This window comes from Lissotriton helveticus, chromosome 6 (genome assembly GCF_964261635.1).
Source record: "Lissotriton helveticus chromosome 6, aLisHel1.1, whole genome shotgun sequence".
Lineage (NCBI taxonomy): Eukaryota > Metazoa > Chordata > Amphibia > Caudata > Salamandridae > Lissotriton > Lissotriton helveticus.
Window position 1 is genome coordinate 1260354181 of NC_136067.1, and position 18910 is coordinate 1260373090.

The 18910-nt window shown below is 51.8% G+C and overlaps 1 protein-coding gene across 1 annotated transcript in view; it reads left to right on the forward strand.

Moving 5' to 3' along the window:
* Positions 1-18910, forward strand: part of IGF2R (insulin like growth factor 2 receptor) — a 1933894-nt gene that overhangs the window by 1641083 nt on the left and 273901 nt on the right. The window contains exon 42 of the mRNA XM_078648980.1: positions 16109-16223. Within this exon, the coding sequence (XP_078505106.1) occupies positions 16109-16223 (115 nt within the window). The remainder of the gene's footprint in view (positions 1-16108; positions 16224-18910) is intronic.

Consider the following 18910-nt stretch of genomic DNA (forward strand, 5'->3'; position numbering starts at 1 on the left):
GTCGAGGTCGGCATCGAAGTCGACTTCGGGACATGCTTCCAGATTGTCTAAGAAGAAGCATAAGAGAAGGAAGCATAGTTCAAGGCACTTTTCGGTAAGGAGTCTGATTCGAAAACAGTCGTCTTCAAGAAGGCATCGTAAGGACATGGTATCACCCTCTCCAGTTCGAAGTCATGGAGGTGAGGCCTCGCCTTTGGAGTCACAGGAACATTCGCCGGCTCCGGTGTTGAATCCGTCTCCGGATCCATCTCCATCTTCGGGACACAAGGAAGAAGAGGAGGAAGTTCCTGTTGCTCAGGGTTCAGCGACTCCGGTAAACCAACCCAAGGAACAAGAGGATTCAAATCCTGTGAAGCCTCCTCAGGGAGCAGCCGGTGGGTTCGTACCCTCCTTTTCCGGGTCCAGGACAGGATCCTTCGCATTTTTTAAACGCCCTGTATGGTGTTTATGCGAGAGCCATGTACCCTTCTGGAGCACCGGCTGGTCCCATGGGTCCGTTGGCATACAATTTGGGGGTTCCCCAAGCCTATGCTCTGGTGCCGTTTATGCCAACTCCGGCTCCACCTTGGCATCTTTCGGCGCCGTCGAAGTCATCGACGCCGCTTACGGCTGCACCAGCTCCGGAACGACATCAAGGTTCGACGCCGGCTCCAGCTCCTCGTTCGAAACCGGCTCCAGCTCCTCGTTCGACGCCGACTCCGTCTCCACATTCGACGCCGGCTCCGGCTCCTTCGGAGTCGATACCGGATCCGACGACGTCAGTACGAATAGAGTAGTCGAGGCGCAAAGCACAGCGACTTTTAGAGGAGAAGAGTTATGGGGAAGCTGAAGTTGAAGAAGGTGAGCTTCAAGATCAGGAGGATTATTTTGACGATCTACAGGATGTCTAGAGCTGTCTCCTGATTGGGAGTTGGCCACAGTATCTGATGTTCCTTCAAAAGATGTGGCTCCCTACCGTGTAGTAATTAAAAAGGCTGCAGATCTGTTAAATTTGACTTTGCCATCCGTTGAATATAAGTCGAACATTCTGACTGAAGTCCTCCATTCACCTTCATCTGTGGTGGAGCCTTTACTTCCTTTTCTTGAGGCTCTGACTGATCCAATCTTGGAGGTATGGAATAGACCTCTTACAGCTCCTGCAGTTTCTAAGGCCGTTGCAAGGCGTTATAGCATGGCTCCTGGCGACTCTGAATTTTTATCTACTCATCCCTTGCCAGAGAGTTTGGTAGTACAAGCTGCCTGCTCTAAAAGATCTGCAGGTGCTTTTCCCCAGGTACCTGGTGATAAGGATTCCAAAAAGCAGGACCAAAAAAATTCAAAAAATGTGTTTTCGTCAGCCAGTATGGCACTAAAGTCTACAAATGCCACTTGTTTGCTGGGTCGATATATCCATGCTTTGATGGATACTGTTGAACAGCTGTCTCCTAAGCTTCCTGAGGAGGACAAAGAATTTTAATGATGTGATTTCTGACACTCAGGCTGCTGCTCAGCAGGTCATACAATGTGGTATGGACACAGCGGATTCAGTGGCTAGAGTCATGGGGTCTTCGATTGCCACCAGAAGACCTGCTTGGCTGAAGACTTCCGAGTTCTCTGCGGATGTTCAGGCTGCTTTAATGGATTTTCCCTTTGATGGCTCAGGCCTTTCGGGAAGAAAGCTGATGCTGCATTGGAGAGGTTCAAGGACAGCAGAGCTACAGCCAGAATTTAGGTTTGCAAACTAGAGGATCTGTGGGCAAAAGATATAGGGGATTTGGAAGATCTTCTTTTTGTCCCTACAAGCAATCACAGCAGCAGCAACAAAATCCTTTGTATAAATCTTAGAGGAAAACAAAGGGGTCGTCCTCGAGGACATCAGGTCTCCTCCTCCTCTTCCTCTACCCACCCCCCCCCCTACTACAGCAAAGCAGCCCTAGATCCGCCATTCCGGATCATGCGGGTCCTGTAGGGGGTCGGCTTACCTATTTTCTACAGTATTGGGAATCGGTCACGTCGGTCCTTTGGGTTCTCAATCTCGTAGAGAATGGGTATGCACTTCCCTTTTGGGAATTCCCTCCGAATTACCCTCCTTGCCAAGGCTTTTGCTCAGAGGACCCCCTGCTACTTCTGTAGGAGGAACTCCTGGCATTATTGAGAAAGGATGCGATAGAGGTGGTTCCGGAGCAGGAAAGGGGTCAGGGATGCTACTCCCGGTATTTCCTGGTCCCCAAGAAGGATGGCAGACTTCGTCCAATCCTGGATCTCAGGATCTTGAACTTTACCTGAAGCAGGAGAAGTTCAAGATGCTCACCCTTGCGCAGGTTCTTCAAGCGCTGCTGGAAGAAGACTGGATGGTGTCGATAGACTTGTAGGATGCATATTTTCACATCCCAATCCTGAAGTCGCACAGGAAGTATCTCTGTTTTACGGTGGGATCGCAGCATTACCAGTTTGTGGTCCTTCTGTTTGGTCTTACTACTGTGCCTCAAGTCTTCACCAAGGTGATGGCTGTGGTGGCAGCACATCTCAGAAGATCAGGGATTCCAGTTTTCCCTTATCTGGACGATTGGCTGATCAATGCGGAATCTCCAGAGAAAGTGCTCCATCATCTGCAAGACACAACTCTGTTGTTGTACAGGTTGGGTTTTTCGATAAATGTACCCAAATCTCACCTGGTGCCCTCCCAGCGCAACCTGTTAATTGGTGCGGTACTGGATACAACTGTATGTCGGGCATTCCCTCCTCCACAACGGATTCGCGACATACAGGAAATGATTCCTTTATTTCACAATGGAGCGGTCGTTCCAGTCTTGAAGGTCCTTCGTCTGCTCGGTCTGATTGCTGGTCAACCATGCACGCTGGCATATGAGAGCACTCCAGTGGTACCTCCGCAGGCAGTGGTATCAACACAACGGAGATCTCAGGGAGTCGATCAGGATCTCCAGAGAAACTGCAGCGGATCTGTCTTGGTGAAGTGTGGAGGGCAAACTGTATCAAGGAAAGCCCTTTCAACTACCTCCATCGGTGGCCACAGTGATAACGGATGCATCCACTCTAGGGTGGGGTGCTCATCTGGGGGATATGGAGGTCAAGGGCCTTTGGTCTCCAGAGGAAAGGTTGCTTCACATCAACCTTCTGGAATTGTGGGCGATACGTCTGGCACTTGTTCTTGTTTAGCGTATTACACATTTTAAAAATGGCTCAATTTTTAAAATGTGTAATACGCTAAACAAGAACAATTAACTCACATCATGAAAATCATGAAACTAATGATGAAATGTGAATAAATTTTGGAAACAACCAATATTGTGGAAGCTTGTTTTATCGAGCACCAAAGGTGTGCACAAGACACAGGGATGTCACCAAATTGTGTGGTGGCACATTAACCAATTATTAAAATATATACAATACCCGAGTGGGCTGCAGTGAAAACGTTGGTTCCCTTTCATTCTGCTCAGCTGCGCCTGAAGGTCCGATTTTTTCAAACCTCTTGGCCCTTGTATATATTTTAATAATGACACTGGACTGTTACTGAACCCACAAGGGAAAACTTCTTGCAGGTATTGAACTACGGGTTCCAGCATGCCTGAAATATGACTCACCTGTGAGGCCCACGAGGGAAGTACAAGTAGTTAATGGCGCCCCAGCAAGTTTGTCAGTTTTCGCAGTGCCACCCTCTGACGAAGGAGCCCTCGAGCTCTGAAACGCGTAAGGGATTTATGCTGATGGAGTTTAAATGCCGGTTTTGAAAATAAAAGCTTTGGTGAAAGCACTCATCTGCGCAGGGCATCCTTGCTTCAGGGCAATTTTTTAATATTTATATATATATATATATATATATATATATATATATATATATATATATATATATATATAGTTTTAAATACATTGTCTACACACTATGTGTGTTATTTTGGATATTATGTACTGTGTACACTGTATATGTATGTATCTACTGTCATTGGTCCGTCCAGGTGCCTCGAAGGCACGGATAAAAGGGCGGAACTGATGTCATCACGCCGACGTAGGCCTAATAAGGAGTCGGTGACATCAGTCGGAGTCGCGCGTGATGCAGTGCTCCTATGACGTTGTCCACGCTGGCGTGCTACAAAAGAATTTTCCGAATGTTGCTGACACAGGGGGATATTCACACGGTGAGGAATCAACAGGCAGATACTGTATCCACCATAAAAAGCGTTACCGAAGGTAAGTAACTTGTTAATTAGGAACTTCACATCCACAAGCAAGACAGTAGCAGAACATACCTCCTTCCATCTGATTTTTTATTTAGAATTTTACAACTAGATTTTGGGTGTTAAACGGGGGCGCTAGGTGGCGCACAAGCAGTATGGCCCCACACCAGTGAGGCTCCTGCAGCCTGGTGCATTTATCCGGTATTTATCATACTTGCTACTTTGGGGACATCCTGCCGGTATAACGCTGCGGGGGTCCTGCTGGAGCTCCGGTAGAAATCTCAGCTGATTTGGGGCTGCGCAGCTCTTGTGGTGCTGAGAAGACTCAGCTGAAGGAAGGAGGGGGGCCGCTGTGGAGCGCTGTGCTGGCCCCGATCGCAACGTGACACCGGGGCCTGCCACGAGGTGGCTATGCCCCGGAGAGAAACCTGACCGGCCGTGCCGAGAGAGAAAGGCCCGAGGCTCGACTACATGCTGTAGAGGAGCCCAGTTTGCCTACTGCCAGGGGAGAGAGGTGACAGTATTTAAGACTGGTGCGGTGGGCAGGACACAAAAGCTGGCACAGTACGCTGCTGCTCCCCTGTCTGACCGGCGGCGCCTGCCACTATATACTCCCCGCATACCGCCCGGGAGGGCGAGTAAGCCAACCGAAAGTGGCGCACAGAACCCACACCTGGCGCTGCATTGCTGACTTGAGTGCAGGCAGACCTGGCTGACTGCCATTGAGAATCGCGCTGGCGGGTGTTTGACGCGGCCCGCCGCATTCTCTGCAAAGGGACCAACTTTGACTGCGGCGAAGAGAGGAGTGCACACCGTGGCAGCACATGTGGAGGCTCCAGGACACCCAGGTGAGCTTCCTCTGATTGCTGGTGGAGGTGCGGGAGAAAGAACGGCTGATGCCCCGGCGGCCCAGAAGTGAAAGGCGGTGAAAGCGCTAGGCGACGAGGAGATAAGCTTGAGGCTGGGAAGCTGCTCACCACTACGCGAGAACTGCACAGGGATACTGCCTAGCCGCCTGCGGAACTCTTCGGAATCTATGCCCCCATGCAGGAGAGACATAGCGAGAGAGACCAGGATGTGCCTTCTGATACCCCTGAACATGCACTGACGCCATATTCCTAGAGGTGGCCTGGATGACGACAAGGCTATAAGGTACTGAGACCTAGAGGGCGGTGGACCCCTTGAGGAGGGAAGGGGAGCCTGACTCTGTACTTCAAGAGAAGAGACTGTGCTGGGACACCGGGGCTCTGGTTACAGTCGGGGGTCCTGATTAACGGATTGAAAGCAGCCCTCCACCCGTTACGCGTAGATTCGCTGCACAGCAGTATTGCTCTGCTCTTCGTGGATAACATATTACCCTGAGTGTTCAGGCAAACTGGGACGCAAGAAGTCTACAACGAGACTGACCTAGAGAAACTGGGGCGTATCCCAGACTTGCCATGGGCATACCTGATACTAGACAGCCCAAATTAAATTTTGAAGTGGCGCGGCGCACTACCCGAGGCCCGCAGTTACAGGATAATGACAGGAGAGAGGAGGCTCAAGAGGGGGCGTCGGCACAGATAGATGTGCAGATGGTGGATAAAGTAGATAGTCTTTCAACGCGGATGGATGCTATCGCTCACAAGCTGGACCGGCTCAAGGAGGCGGAAAGGCGCATATCGGACATTGAGGAAACTGCAGTCAGACCCACGATGCAACTTGCTCAAATGGACAAACTCTTGAAACTGATTGCTGCCAAAAACGAGGACGGAAGCGCACAGTAGGCGCAATAACATTCGCATAATAGGCATTCCCGAGTTGACCAACACGGGCAAGATGGGGGAGTATGTGGAGCTACTGTTATTGTCCTCGATTAGTGTTGGAGCCTTATCCAGTCAGTACATAGTAGAACTGGCCCATCGCTCATTGGGACCGCGGCCACCGCCCGGCAGCACACCGCGGCCCATAATAGCATGACTTTTGAACTACAGGGATCGAGATGTGGTGTTGCGGGTGGCACGGAGCAAGCAACAACTAAATTACGATGGCAACAAGTTTTTAATTTATCCTGACTTCACCCCTACGGTGCAAGGGGAAAGGTGCAAATTCATAGATGTTAAGAACAAACTGAGGCTGGCCCAAATCGATTATGCGTTTATATCCTGCGCGTCTTAGGGTCACACACCAAGGGAAGCAATGCTTCTTCACCAAGCCACAGCAAGTGGAAGAGTTCCTCAAGCATTTGAAGCGTACGAAACGCACTACTGGGACTCCCTCTGCGTCGCAGCAATCCTTTTCGACAGGACCGGAAGAGGACTCACAATGAACGTTATCCCTTTTCTTTTTCTCGCAGTGTTATTTTTTTTTTACTACCAATAGCTGTTTGATATATCGCTACAGGAAAGGCTGGATGTGTGACCGGCGGACCTACTTCAAGGGACAAGTAATCTGCGTAATTGGTAAGCCGTGATGAGCTGACTCACTGTACACCAGGCACTCTCCACCCCATTAGACCTAGATATACCATCTAAGAAGGGCTCTAGGGGTGGGAGGTAATTGTGCTGTAGCCTAAGGTTGGCCCCCAATGGGCATATCCCCACTGTTGATCACTGCGGACAATCGCGGGGATGGTTGGCTATTGGTGCCAAAGAGGGGAGTAACAATGGTCTTACTGGTAGGTTGGGGTTGCTTCAGTGGGTGGGGGTGGGAGTTGAAGGGGAACTGATTATTTTAAGTTGGTATTGCGTACATGATGCTGATCTTTTTTCCAGGATCACAGAGTTGACCGGTAGAATACAGGTGAAATGCTCGGCATGCAACATGACATTATGTGCTGTGCACACATGGTTGCAGGGTAATGCACTTCAGGGGCGCGGCATGACCTTATCGAAGAAACGGGTACATGGCTGACACAGACACGGCACAGCTGAATATTATCACATGGAACGTCAGGGGATTGGGGGATCCAAGGAAAAAGAGGCAGGTCCTGGCTTACTTGGACAGGCACCAGACACATATAGCCATGCTGCAAGGAACTCACTTCACTCCCTAGAGAGCCAATATGTTTGCGTCCAGATTGGCGGAACACATAATCTTCTCGTCCTATTCATCCTACGCACGATGAACCGCCATACTGGTCAAAAAACAGTGCCCTTCTACCTAGCTGGAGCTTCGAGTGATGATCAGGGGATGTACTGCCTGGCATGGGGGCGACTGGGGTCAGAGTCAGTAACTCGAGCATGCTGTTACGGGCTGAACATGGACGCCCCGGGTTTCTTTACCTCGTTATGGGCGGCGATCAATGCGATAGGCTCTAATCACATCATATGGGGTGGAGATTTCAATGTTACCTATAACCGAGCCTGGATAGGTCTCACCCTGCCCCCCACCATTACACCAAGGCGCGCACTGTTGTACAGGATACTCTCACAGAATACCAATTGCTTGATGTGTGGAGGCACACCAATCCCCTGAAACGTAAAGGGACACAATACACAGCACAAGCCGCGTCATGGGCGAGGCTAGATTATGGGATTATTTCTAGGGGACTGGGCCCAGCGGTACGCAAGGTGCAGCATTTAGCTAGGACATACTTTGACCATGCACCAGACAAACTCACATTTTCCTCAGCAGACTTAAATCCTCCAAGGTGTGCTTGGAGACTCAATGCTAGTATACTATTAGATGTAGTCTTCCAGGAAGAACTGCGGGAGGAGATCCAGGACTTTTTTTTAACGGAATAAAGGCACAATAAAGATTGTAGAGACCATCTGGGAAGCATTTAAAGTCACACTCCGAGGGTTCTGCATATCTAAAGGGGCTGGGCTGCTAAGACATCACCAACACACTTCGCAGGCTTAATTTGGAGCTCAAGGCATTGGAAACCACGCTGGCGCTCAGACCGGATAGGATTACGCAACTCAAGTTCAGAGAGAAGCTTACAGAGTACATGGACATGACACAAAGGAAAACACGATTTAGAGGCAAGCCCTGGGTAGCTCGCAGGTATGGGGAGGGAGAGAGGCCCGGTAAGGCGCTAGCAGATACAATTAGAAGACCACGCTATTCCAATTACGTGGTGGAGCTGGAGGGCCTTGATGGGACACACTGTCGAGACACCGCAAGCATACTTGATGCTTTCACACTTCACTACAAAGCTCTTTACACTACTACCAGGGGTGATGACTTGGACCTTGAGGCATATCTGGGGGATGTGTCCCTGGGTTGGTTAAGCGACATTTCTGTGTGCTCCCTTTGATTTGGATGATGTTAGGTAAGCCATCATGCGAAGACAATCAGGAAAAGCCACTGGCACGGATGGCATTCCGATAGAATTTTACAAAACCTATATAGATTTGATGGCCCCTATTCTACGCGAGGTCTACATGGAGTCACTAGTGAGCTGCCTCCCACCATCCATGGGAGAAGCGCTCATTATCTCCCTTTTGAAACCCGAGAAGCCACCAACAATGCAGATCCTACAGGCCGCTCTCCCTTCTCAATTGTGATGCAAAAATCCTGGCGAAACTCATTGCTAATTAAGATTTAAGGTCCGAGTGGAAATTAGTACCTGGGGAGACCTATACCACGATGGACAATTTCGGATTCGGAGAGTGTATTTCAGGGCGTACAACAAACCCCACTTGCCGCCTTTCTGTATATATGGCTTTAAACAGGGGGTCCCGTCTCTAACTCCGGAATTCCCGGCTGAACCCCCGGCACTTGCACCACTGCAGCTGATCCTTCAAAATGCGACAGCCAAACGCCTTGTCTCACTGATATACTGCACGGTCCACACACAGCGGAATGTATCGACCACGCCGTCCTGCACACGCTGGGGAGAAGACTTGGGTTTTATATTGACAGATGATCAATGGGAATATTGGTGCTCACAGACTGAGCGGGTTTCCGCTAGCAGTAGGCTGTGCATCATACATTATAAATATTTGCATAGATTGTATTATACGCCGGTCAAGATGTACAAGTATCAGTTACGGAACACAGACAGATGTGACTGGTGCCATGCTCCAAAAGCTGATTTTATGCACCTGGCCTGGGAATGCCCAGGAGTGAGTGAATTTTGGGGACATGTTTTTGAGGCCTTGAGTTTGACGACCAACACACATATCGAGCCCACGCCGTTGCTGACCTTGTTAGGTTGTGTTAAACATGTGCCAGCGACGCATCGCAAATATGTAGCCCTTGCACTGCTCATGGCCTAGAGACGGGTTGTCTGTAGGTAGTGCAGGGGGAGGGCACCTAAATTTAAGACCTGGCTTAATGATATGATTTACTGTCTAGAACAACTCACCAATTATTCCGAATTGCTACTTAGCACTTCCAGACCCAGGGATATCTGGTCACCACTAACATCATAAAATATCCGTTCAAAGGGAACTGCTGTGAGGGGCTACAAATCCCTATTGTGACTTACATGTGGGGTGTTCTGGAATAGCTGCGTTAGCTGTCTTGCACATGGATGCACGTCAGTAATAGGCCTGTAAAGCCAATACCTCCTAATGTATGACGGGGTGTGGGATACCCCCGTGGAGGAATGCATGCCCTCTGACGACTATACTAAGAATTGTATTGAAAATATGTGATGCACTATAATGTAATCAGATCTATGTACATACATGGCTGTATAAATGAAGGTGCCGTGCAAAATATTGACAGTACTGTAACCTGCCTGGTTTCTTTGCATAAAACAATTTTTTTTTAAAAGAAAAAGTTTCAAGAAAAAATACTTAACTTGATGCGGCCGGCCCGAAGTGGTTGTTGGCGGCTCGCTGTGTACTTATACATTGATAATACTGCTATATCTGGTTTGTTCACTACGCTGCCTGCCTGAACAAGGTATCTGAAAGAAACAGGTTAGTATTAGATTCCTTGCCTTAGAATATCCCCAGGCGTCAGTCTGGATCCGGAAACTTTTGCGTAGCAGTACCCCTGCGTCGTCTGCAGGCGTCTCCTGCGGCTCCGCGTCCGTCGTCGGCGTCGTGCGCCGTGATGACGTCGCTGGAGTATATAGACGCCGCATCCGGGCGCTGACGTCAGTTCTTCTTTTTTCCGCGCCAGTTAGCGCAGATCCGAAGAGCAGTACTCCGGTCTTTGACCAAAGTTTTTGAATCTTTCCTGTTACTCTTAAGGTGCCGGTAGGATGCCCGGTTTTAAGAATTGTGACGGCTGTGACCGCACGATGTCGGTCACGGACCATCACCGCCTCTGGCTCCGGTGCCTGGGCCCGGACCACGACGTGGACGCCTGCGTCGATTGCCGGGCCTTGACGAATAAAGCTAGACGGGAGCGGTCCCGCAAGCTACTCGAGCTCCGGGTGTCGGCCCCGCGTCGAGAGCGGTCCCGGTCTAGGGAGCGTTCGAGGGAGCGGTCGCGGAGCCGTCATGAGCGCTCCGGGAGTCGTCACCATTCCTCTGGTTCCTCGGGTAGGAAGCACAAGAAGTCGGGGCGTCGTCATCGTACCCCCGACTCCCCCCGACGCTCGCGCGATGCGGCCGGGGGTTCGGGTGGCCCCACCCCCGCGGCTCCGCGTGAGTCGCCGACGCGGCCTGCTCCATACCCTGCGGTCCCTGGGCAGGGCGCGTCGCCTGAGGAGATAGAGGCGTTCCTCATGGCCATGAGGGCACGGTCTCCTCCGACGGGGCCTGCGGGCCCGGTGGTCCCGTCCGGGGGCCCTAGCGGTTCTGGTGCTCCGGCCCCGACGTCGCCGACGGCTCCGGCCCCGGCGCCGCAGGGACCTTCAGGGTCGACGCCGGCTGGTCAACCGGCCTCTCCGGCGCCGATTCCATCGGGGCAAACCAAGCGCCGCCCCCGTGCGGCGCCGGGTCTCCGGCGCCGGCTCCGGGCGGCGCCGCCCCCATTCCCTCTCCGACTCCGGCCGCGGAGTCGAACCGGCGTCGCCCGACGCCGAGTCCGACGCCGATGGGACCTGTTGACCCCGGGGAGCCGGTCTACATTGTTGACTCCGAATATGGTGAGGATGTAGATTGCGGAGAGGAGTGGGAGGGGTCTGAGGACCCTCTGACCCGCGAGTGTCAGTACGATGTGGACTGGACAGGTGACTTGGGTGACGCCAGTGGTCTGGATGACTCCCCCAACCCTGGCTTTGTCTCGCCTCCTACCGTGGCTACGGAGGAGGGGGCAGCTTATTCAGTGGTGTTGATGAGGGCTGCCAAGGCCTTACACCTTGAGCTCCCCGTCGCGGCCGTGAGGACTAACATCCTCACTGAGGTACTCAAACCGCAGTCATGCTCACAGGAGCCACTGCTGCCGTTCAATGAGGCCTTAACTGACGTTCTTTTGGGCACGTGGTCCAGGCCCGCTTCAGGTTCGCCTGTTGATAGGAACGTGGCCAGACGCCACCGTCCGTGTACGGATGACCCAAAGTTCTTGTCCACCCATCCCACCCCTGAGAGCCTGGTGATCCAGGCCTCGACTTCCCAGACCGCATTCCCGTCGGCCCCGCCCGACCGGGAATCTAAGAGGTACGACCAGTATGGTAAGAAGGTCTTTTCGTCCCTGAGTCTGGGACTGCGGTCTTGCAACACCGCGTGCCTCTTGGGCCGCTACACCCACTCTCTGTGGGATACGGTCGCGGAACTGCTGCCTGAATGCCTGCCGGAGGTACGGGCTAAGCTCGGCAAGGCTATGATTGAAGGCCGAGACGCAGCACGATACTCCATAAGGTGTGGTCTTGATACGACCGACTCACTGGGCAGGGCGATGTCCACGACGGTGGCGATTCGTCGCCACGCCTGGCTGAGATCCGCCAATTTCTCGGCAGATGTCCAGACTGCATTGATGGACATGCCGTTTGATGGCAGCCGCCTTTTTGGCGACAAAGCGGACCACGCGCTGGAACGCTTCAAGGACTCCAGGGTCACGGCCAAGTCCTTGGGTCTCTCGACCCAGCGCCAGCAAACGGGTTCGTTTCGCTCCTTTCGTGGCCACGGAAGGGGCGGTCCCACACGTGCTGCCAGCCACGCGCTGCAACAGACTTCTCAACGCGGCGGCGGCCGTGGGAACCGCCGTGGTGGCGGTCGGGGACAGCGGCGAGGTCAGACCACACCTCCCCCCGCAGCATCCGCCTCTAAATCCTCCTAGTCCATGCTTTCAGGCCCATGTGACGCCGGTGGGCGGCAGGGTTCGCCATCACCTCTCCCACTGGCGCACAATAACATCGGATAGGTGGGTGCTGCAGCTCGTCCGAAGGGGCTACTCCCTCCCCTTCGAGACCACTCCTCCAGCCATGCCACCGCAGAACCAGCGTGTGTCGGGGGACCACTTGACACTTCTGCATAAGGAAGTTACGGCCCTCTTGGCCAAGGGGGCCATCGAGCGCGTTCCTGGGCCAGAAGTAGGATGTGGTTGCTATTCCCACTACTTTCTGGTACCCAAGAAGGACAAAGGGGGCCTACGTCCTATCTTGGATCTACGAAACGTCAACGGCTTCCTCCGGAAGGAGAAGTTCAAGATGTTGACTTTGGCTCAGGTCTTGGCTGCTCTAGACCCGCTAGACTGGATGGTAGCGTTGGACTTGCAGATTGCGTATTTTCACATCCGCGTCCTGCCGGCCCACCGGCGTTACCTGCGGTTCACAGTAGGCCACGAGCACTTTCAGTTTATCGTGCTCCCATTCGGCCTTACCAGCGCCCCACGGGTGTTCACAAAGGTGATGGCGGTGGTCGCAGCCCATCTGCGCCGGTTGGGGGTTTCAGTCTTCCCCTACCTGGACGACTGGTTGTTGAAGGCGGGCTCGCCCCAGACAGTCGTCGTCCACCTTCAGATGACGGCAGACCTCCTGCACGAGCTGGGGTTTTCCATCAATGTGCCGAAATCACACCTGTGTCCCTCTCAAAAGCTCCTTTTCATCGGAGCGGTTCTCGACTCGGCGCAGTTTCAGGTTTATCCTCCGGAACGGCGAGTCCGGCATATACAGGCTTTGATTCCCATCTTTCAGCCGTTATCCCGGGTTTCGGTCAGGTTGACGCTGCGGCTGCTGGGGCTGATGGCTTCCTGCATCCTTCTGGTGCATCACGCCCGGTGGCGGATGCGGGCTCTGCAGTGGGACCTGAAGTTTCAGTGGGCCCAGCATCAGGGCAACTTGTCCGACCATGTCTTGATCTCGGAGGGCACTGCGAGACAACTGCAGTGGTGGCTTACAGACCGCGATTGGGTCAGAGGCAGATCCCTCTCCCTTCCCCAACCGGAGCACGTAGTTGTGACGGACGCGTCCCTCCAGGGCTGGGGAGGCCACTTGGGAGAGGCGGAGATCAGAGGCATCTGGTCTCCGGCGGAGTCCCGGCTCCATATAAACCTGTTGGAGCTGCGGGCGATCCGCCTAGCACTGAAGGCATTCCTCCCCTTTGTCAACGGGAGTGTGGTGCAGGTGTTCGCGGACAACACCACCGCCATGTGGTACTGCAACAAGCAGGGCGGAGTGGGGTCGTGGACCCTTTGCCAGGAGGCTCTGCGTCTCTGGCAATGGCTGGAACGTCAGAGCGTGACTCTGACGGTTCAACACCTGGCAGGTTCTCTGAACGCCAGGGCGGACGAACTCAGCCGTCAGCGCTCGGTGGATCACGAATGGCGTCGGAACTCGGACGTGGCGAAAGGCCTCTTTCTGCAATGGGGAGAGCCTTGGTTAGATCTATTCGCCACAGAAGAGAACGCGCAATGTCATCAGTTCTGCGCGTTGGAGTTTCCAAGACGGCACTCGCACGGCGACGCCTTTCGGCGCGCGTGGAGATGCGGTCTATTGTACGCCTTTCCGCCTATACCACTTCTGCCCAGAGCGCTGAAGAAGATCAGGCCTGCCCCTTCGGGAGGACCTTCTGTCGCAGCAGCAGGGGACGGTCCTCCACCCGAACCTGTCCAGTCTCCACCTCCATGCGTGGAGATTGAGCGGCGACAGTTGAGGCCATTTGACTTGCCTCCTGAAGTTTGTGATGTGATTCTGGCAGCCAGGCGTCCCTCCACTAAGTCGGTATACGCCTGCCGGTGGAACAGATTTGTGGCATGGTGCACAGCCAAGGCTGTGGACCCTCTTTCTGCCCCTCTCTCCGAGGTTCTCCTCTTTCTTCTCTCTCTTGCCCAGCAGGGCTCTGCTCTGGGTACTATCAAGGGCTACCTTTCTGCCCTTTCGGCCTTTCTAAGGCTGCCTGATCAACCTTCTTTGTTCAAGTCCCCTATTGTAACGAGATTCTTGAAAGGCATCACGCACATGTATCCACCTGTTCCGTTTGTGATGCCTCAGTGGGACTTGAACCTGGTTCTGACCTTCTTGATGTGTGCTCCCTTTGAGCCACTTCATTCCTGTCCTCTCCGTCTCCTGACTTTAAAGACGGCCTTCCTGGTTGCCATCACCTCTGCCAGGAGAGTGAGTGAGCTCCAGGCTCTTTCTGTCAAACCTCCTTTCATGTCCATTCATCCAGACAAGGTGGTTCTGAGAACTAGACCTTCTTTCCTGCCCAAAGTAGTCTCTGCTTTTCACATCGGGCAGTCCATCACCTTACCCTCCTTCTTCCCGCCTCCGCATCCTTCAAAGGATGAAGAGCGACTCCATCGTCTGGACCCAAAACGTGCGCTTTCATTTTATATGGATCGCACTCGCCAGTTCCGGATGGATGACCAACTGTTTGTTGGCTACGTGGGTGCGAAGAAGGGACGGGCGGTGCATAAACGGACCATCTCTCGGTGGGTCGTCCTGTGCATCAAAGCGTGCTACTCTTTGGCTCGGAAGGAGCCTCCTGTTGGGCTGAGGGCCCATTCCACTCGGGCCACGGTGGCTACTACTGCCCTGGGCCGGGGAGTCCCCTTGCAGGACATTTGTCAGGCGGCTACGTGGGCCTCGCTGCACACGTTTGCAAGGCACTACTGCCTGGACAATCAAGTCCGGAGGGATGGCTTCTTTGGCCGTTCTGACCTCCAGGACTTTCTGGTGTAAGCTGTATTGGTTCGCAGACCCACCACCGGGGTTGGTATTGCTGGGGTATCTATTCTAAGGTAAGGAATCTAATACTAACCCGGTTTCTTTCAGATGAACAAGTTACTTACCTTCGGTAACGATATATCTGTAAGAAACAGTAGTTAGTATTAGATTCCTTACCGCCCCGTTCTGCGAACTGATACCTAGGGTTAAGGACATCCCTTTCAGGGCCCTAGTTTCAAATGGCACCAGTGTTGGTTCTCACGTGGCTCTGCGTGTTCTGGCGCGGAAAAGCTGTGTACAAAGAACTGACGTCAGCGCGTGGAGGCGGCGTCTATATACTCCAGCGACGTCATCACGGCGCACGACGACGGACGCGGAGCCGCAGGAGACGCCTGCAGACGACGCCTACCGACGCGCAGGGGTACTGCTACGCAAAAGTTTCCGGATCCAGACTGACGCCTGGGGATATTCTAAGGTAAGGAATCTAATACTAACTACTGTTTCTTACAGATATATCGTTACCGAAGGTAAGTAACTTGTTCTGTAGGCACTATGCCGTGTCCACCAGTACTTGCCTTCTATAAAGGTTTTTGAAGCTTAAAAAAAAAAAAAAGATTTTGGGTTTTAAACATCTGTTACATTGCTTGTGGCCTTGGGGTATGATGAGTGTCCACATCCTCTGAAGAGCACAAAGCACCAGAACAGAAGCCCCACCTCACAAAGTCTGTTCAGTGATGTCTTTGGAGGTTCTGTGCATGTGATCTCATAAGATTTCTGATAGTTTGAGTTGTGGATAAATGGTGTGAGCAGTAACGGGTAGACGTTACACAAGAGGGAAATGTTCATGTTCCACTCCTACCACACTTCATTTGTGGATAATAACATGTACACATGTATGGAGTCAATTATTGCTTTAAGGGTAAGTTCAGCTTCAAAGATTCTGTCCATTTTCATATTAGAAAGGAGGGTTAATTTATTACTATTGTGTTTTTAAACTCTCTTTCAGATGATACTGTGTTTGTAAGTTATTCCAACGGATATGTTTGTGGAAGCAACAAGAAAGCGTCCATTATCATAGAACTGAAATGCGCAAAAACAATCGGAAAACCTACACTTCAAAGGTGAGTTACTATGAGTGCTCTCAAAATCAACAAAAAATGTGGCTATATTTGCCATCTCTGTACGAATAGGTGGTGGAGCTAATCTAGCTGAACCCTTGCATCATCTTAGATAATTCAAAATCCTTTGACCAGTTGCTTCCATTAGTATACTGCCGTATTAGTCAAGATGCGTGTTAAGTTTATCAGTTTATGGTGATTGGAAGAGTCGGAAGTGTTTTGAAACTGGCTGGCACAAAAGCTAAAAAACTCAAATGAGCGGACTAAACTTTTGTGTTTCCTTTGTCACCTTAAATGAATTTGAATTTCCTTTTGTGTTAGTGTATTGTTAAAAAAGCAGAGAGGCGTAGTGCTAAATATGCCTTTGACTTAAGTGTGCTTCAAAACCTTAAAACACTTCTGGTAAGAGAAGGTGTGACTGTGTGACCTATTTCAGTGCTTCATTGTGGCCACTTTTGTTTTTTTAAACTCTTTTTATTGTAATCCGCTTTATCAAGGCATAGTTCTTCCAGATGATACTTGCACTTATTAAAAACCAGCATTATAATTTCCAGTACATTATTACAGCAATACACAATGCATCAAGGTCGTGTCCAACACCCCAACTGTCACACACATCCCCCCTCCTAGAGTTCATCCTCCAAACCTTCATCTACCTGGTCTTGCGGTGGTTCACAGATATTGGCCCTGAATGAATTCCATGCCCCCCAGATCTTGCTCCATTTCTTGGACAAACTACAATTAACAAACACTGTTTTTTCAGTTATCATTGCCATGTCCATGTCATTGCACCATGCGGTGGGTGTCGGCACTTCTGCTGCCCCCCATTTCTGTGCAATATTGCGCTTAGCAACTATTAGCCCCAGAGTGGCCCAGTCTTGCATAGGATGAGTAAGGTCATTCAGGTCCCATACATTTAAAAAGCATCTCTTGGGCTCTGGCAATAATGACACCTTCCCCACTTGCGATACCGTTCTCATTACTTGCACCCTGTAGTCCATGATCTTCGGTGCTTTGCGATATATGGTATGGTAAAAAGTCCCCTCCTCCCCACATCTCCTTAGGCAGTATGGATGTGATGTTCTACCTACTGTATGCAGGGTGAGTCTAGTGAAATAGACTCGGTGTAGTATTTTGAGTTCTACCAGAATAAGTCGCGAGGGTATACCCACCTCCTTCGGCGAGGCAAGTGCCTCCTGCCAGTCCGAGTCGTCAATGTCACCAACGTCGCGGGACCACTTTCCTCTAAGCAATGTCGTGGGGTCTGAAAGGCTGTTAGTTAACTTCCGGTAAGTGAATGACGTAGCCCGTTTATGCATGCAGTCCGTCAGCAACCTGTCCTCGAGAGGCGAGGCTTCCTGGACCTCAGTACCTGGTGGTAGGGCCGCTGTCAGAGCATGTTTTATCTGTGTGTATCTAAAAAATTCAGTGGGCGCTAACTCGTATTGTTGCTGGAGGCGCTCAAATGTCATTACCTCCCCCTTGTGCCAAATGTCCCCCACCGTGGAGATGCCAATTACATCCCACTGGGCAAAGCCCTTGCTATTCCTAAGCCGACCCAGCTAGGTCGTGTCCCAAAGGGGGGTGAGTTGATTTATGGTCCCTTGCCAACCCAGCTTAACCTGTGCCACGTGCCATATGGCAACTGTCTGCTTCGTGGGTCCTATGAGAGATTTGGCTCGCTTCTTATCGTAAAGGGTAGACAACATAGTACCCACACCCAAAACCACCCTGTCTGCCTTAAACGCCGGATCCGCCTGGATGGCGTGTATCCACTGATTGATCACTTTTAATTGTGCTGCCCAGTGATATAACTGTATATTCGGGAGCGCTATCCCCCCCACCCATCATACCAGCTCCGAACCAACTTAGCCTGAGCTATGCGCGCCGGCTTGTGTCCCCAAAGCAGGTTGGAGACCTGGGCCTCTATTGCCTTAAAGTAGCTTAGGGGCACCACAAATGGCGTATTTTCCAGCACAGACAGAAAACGAAGAAGCGCCATCATTTTAAAAAGCGCCGCCTTCCCCAACAGCTTGAGCGGCAATGCCCCCCAGTGTGTTGTGTCCCGTCTAAGGCGTTCCAGTGGGGGCAGTAGGTTATTTTTGTAAAAGTCTTCGGAGTTGGCTGTAATATAGATCCCTAAACATTTGAACATACCATCCGCGATCACGAGCGGGCAGTCTTTGGGAAGTTGCGGCGGAGGGCCGTGCAGCAAGTATAGTATAGATTTGGACCAGTTTATGGTGTATCCTGACACCCGTTCGAAGAGTTCACAGATATTCAGGAGGACCAGTATGGAGCGCCTGGGAGATGCCATATATAATAGGACATCGTCCGCATACAACAAGATGCGGTCTTCCCACTCTTCCGTCCATCTGATTCCCCGTATCATTGGTTCCCAACTAATCCACGCCGCTAATGGCTCGAGTACCAGTGCGAAAAGCAGTGGGGACAGGAGACAGCTTTGGCGGGTGCCCCGTGCCAGAGGAAAGTAGTCCGAGATGTGCCCATTAACTGTCACGTGAGCTACCGGTTTGGTGTAAAGCAGACGGACCCATGCACAGAATTTAGGGCCAAAGCCGAAATGACGAAGCACTGCAAACAAGAATGGCCACTCGACCATATCAAACGCCATTCTTGCGTCCAGGGAGAGTATGACCGCTGGCTCCTGAAGATATGGGACGCGTGCC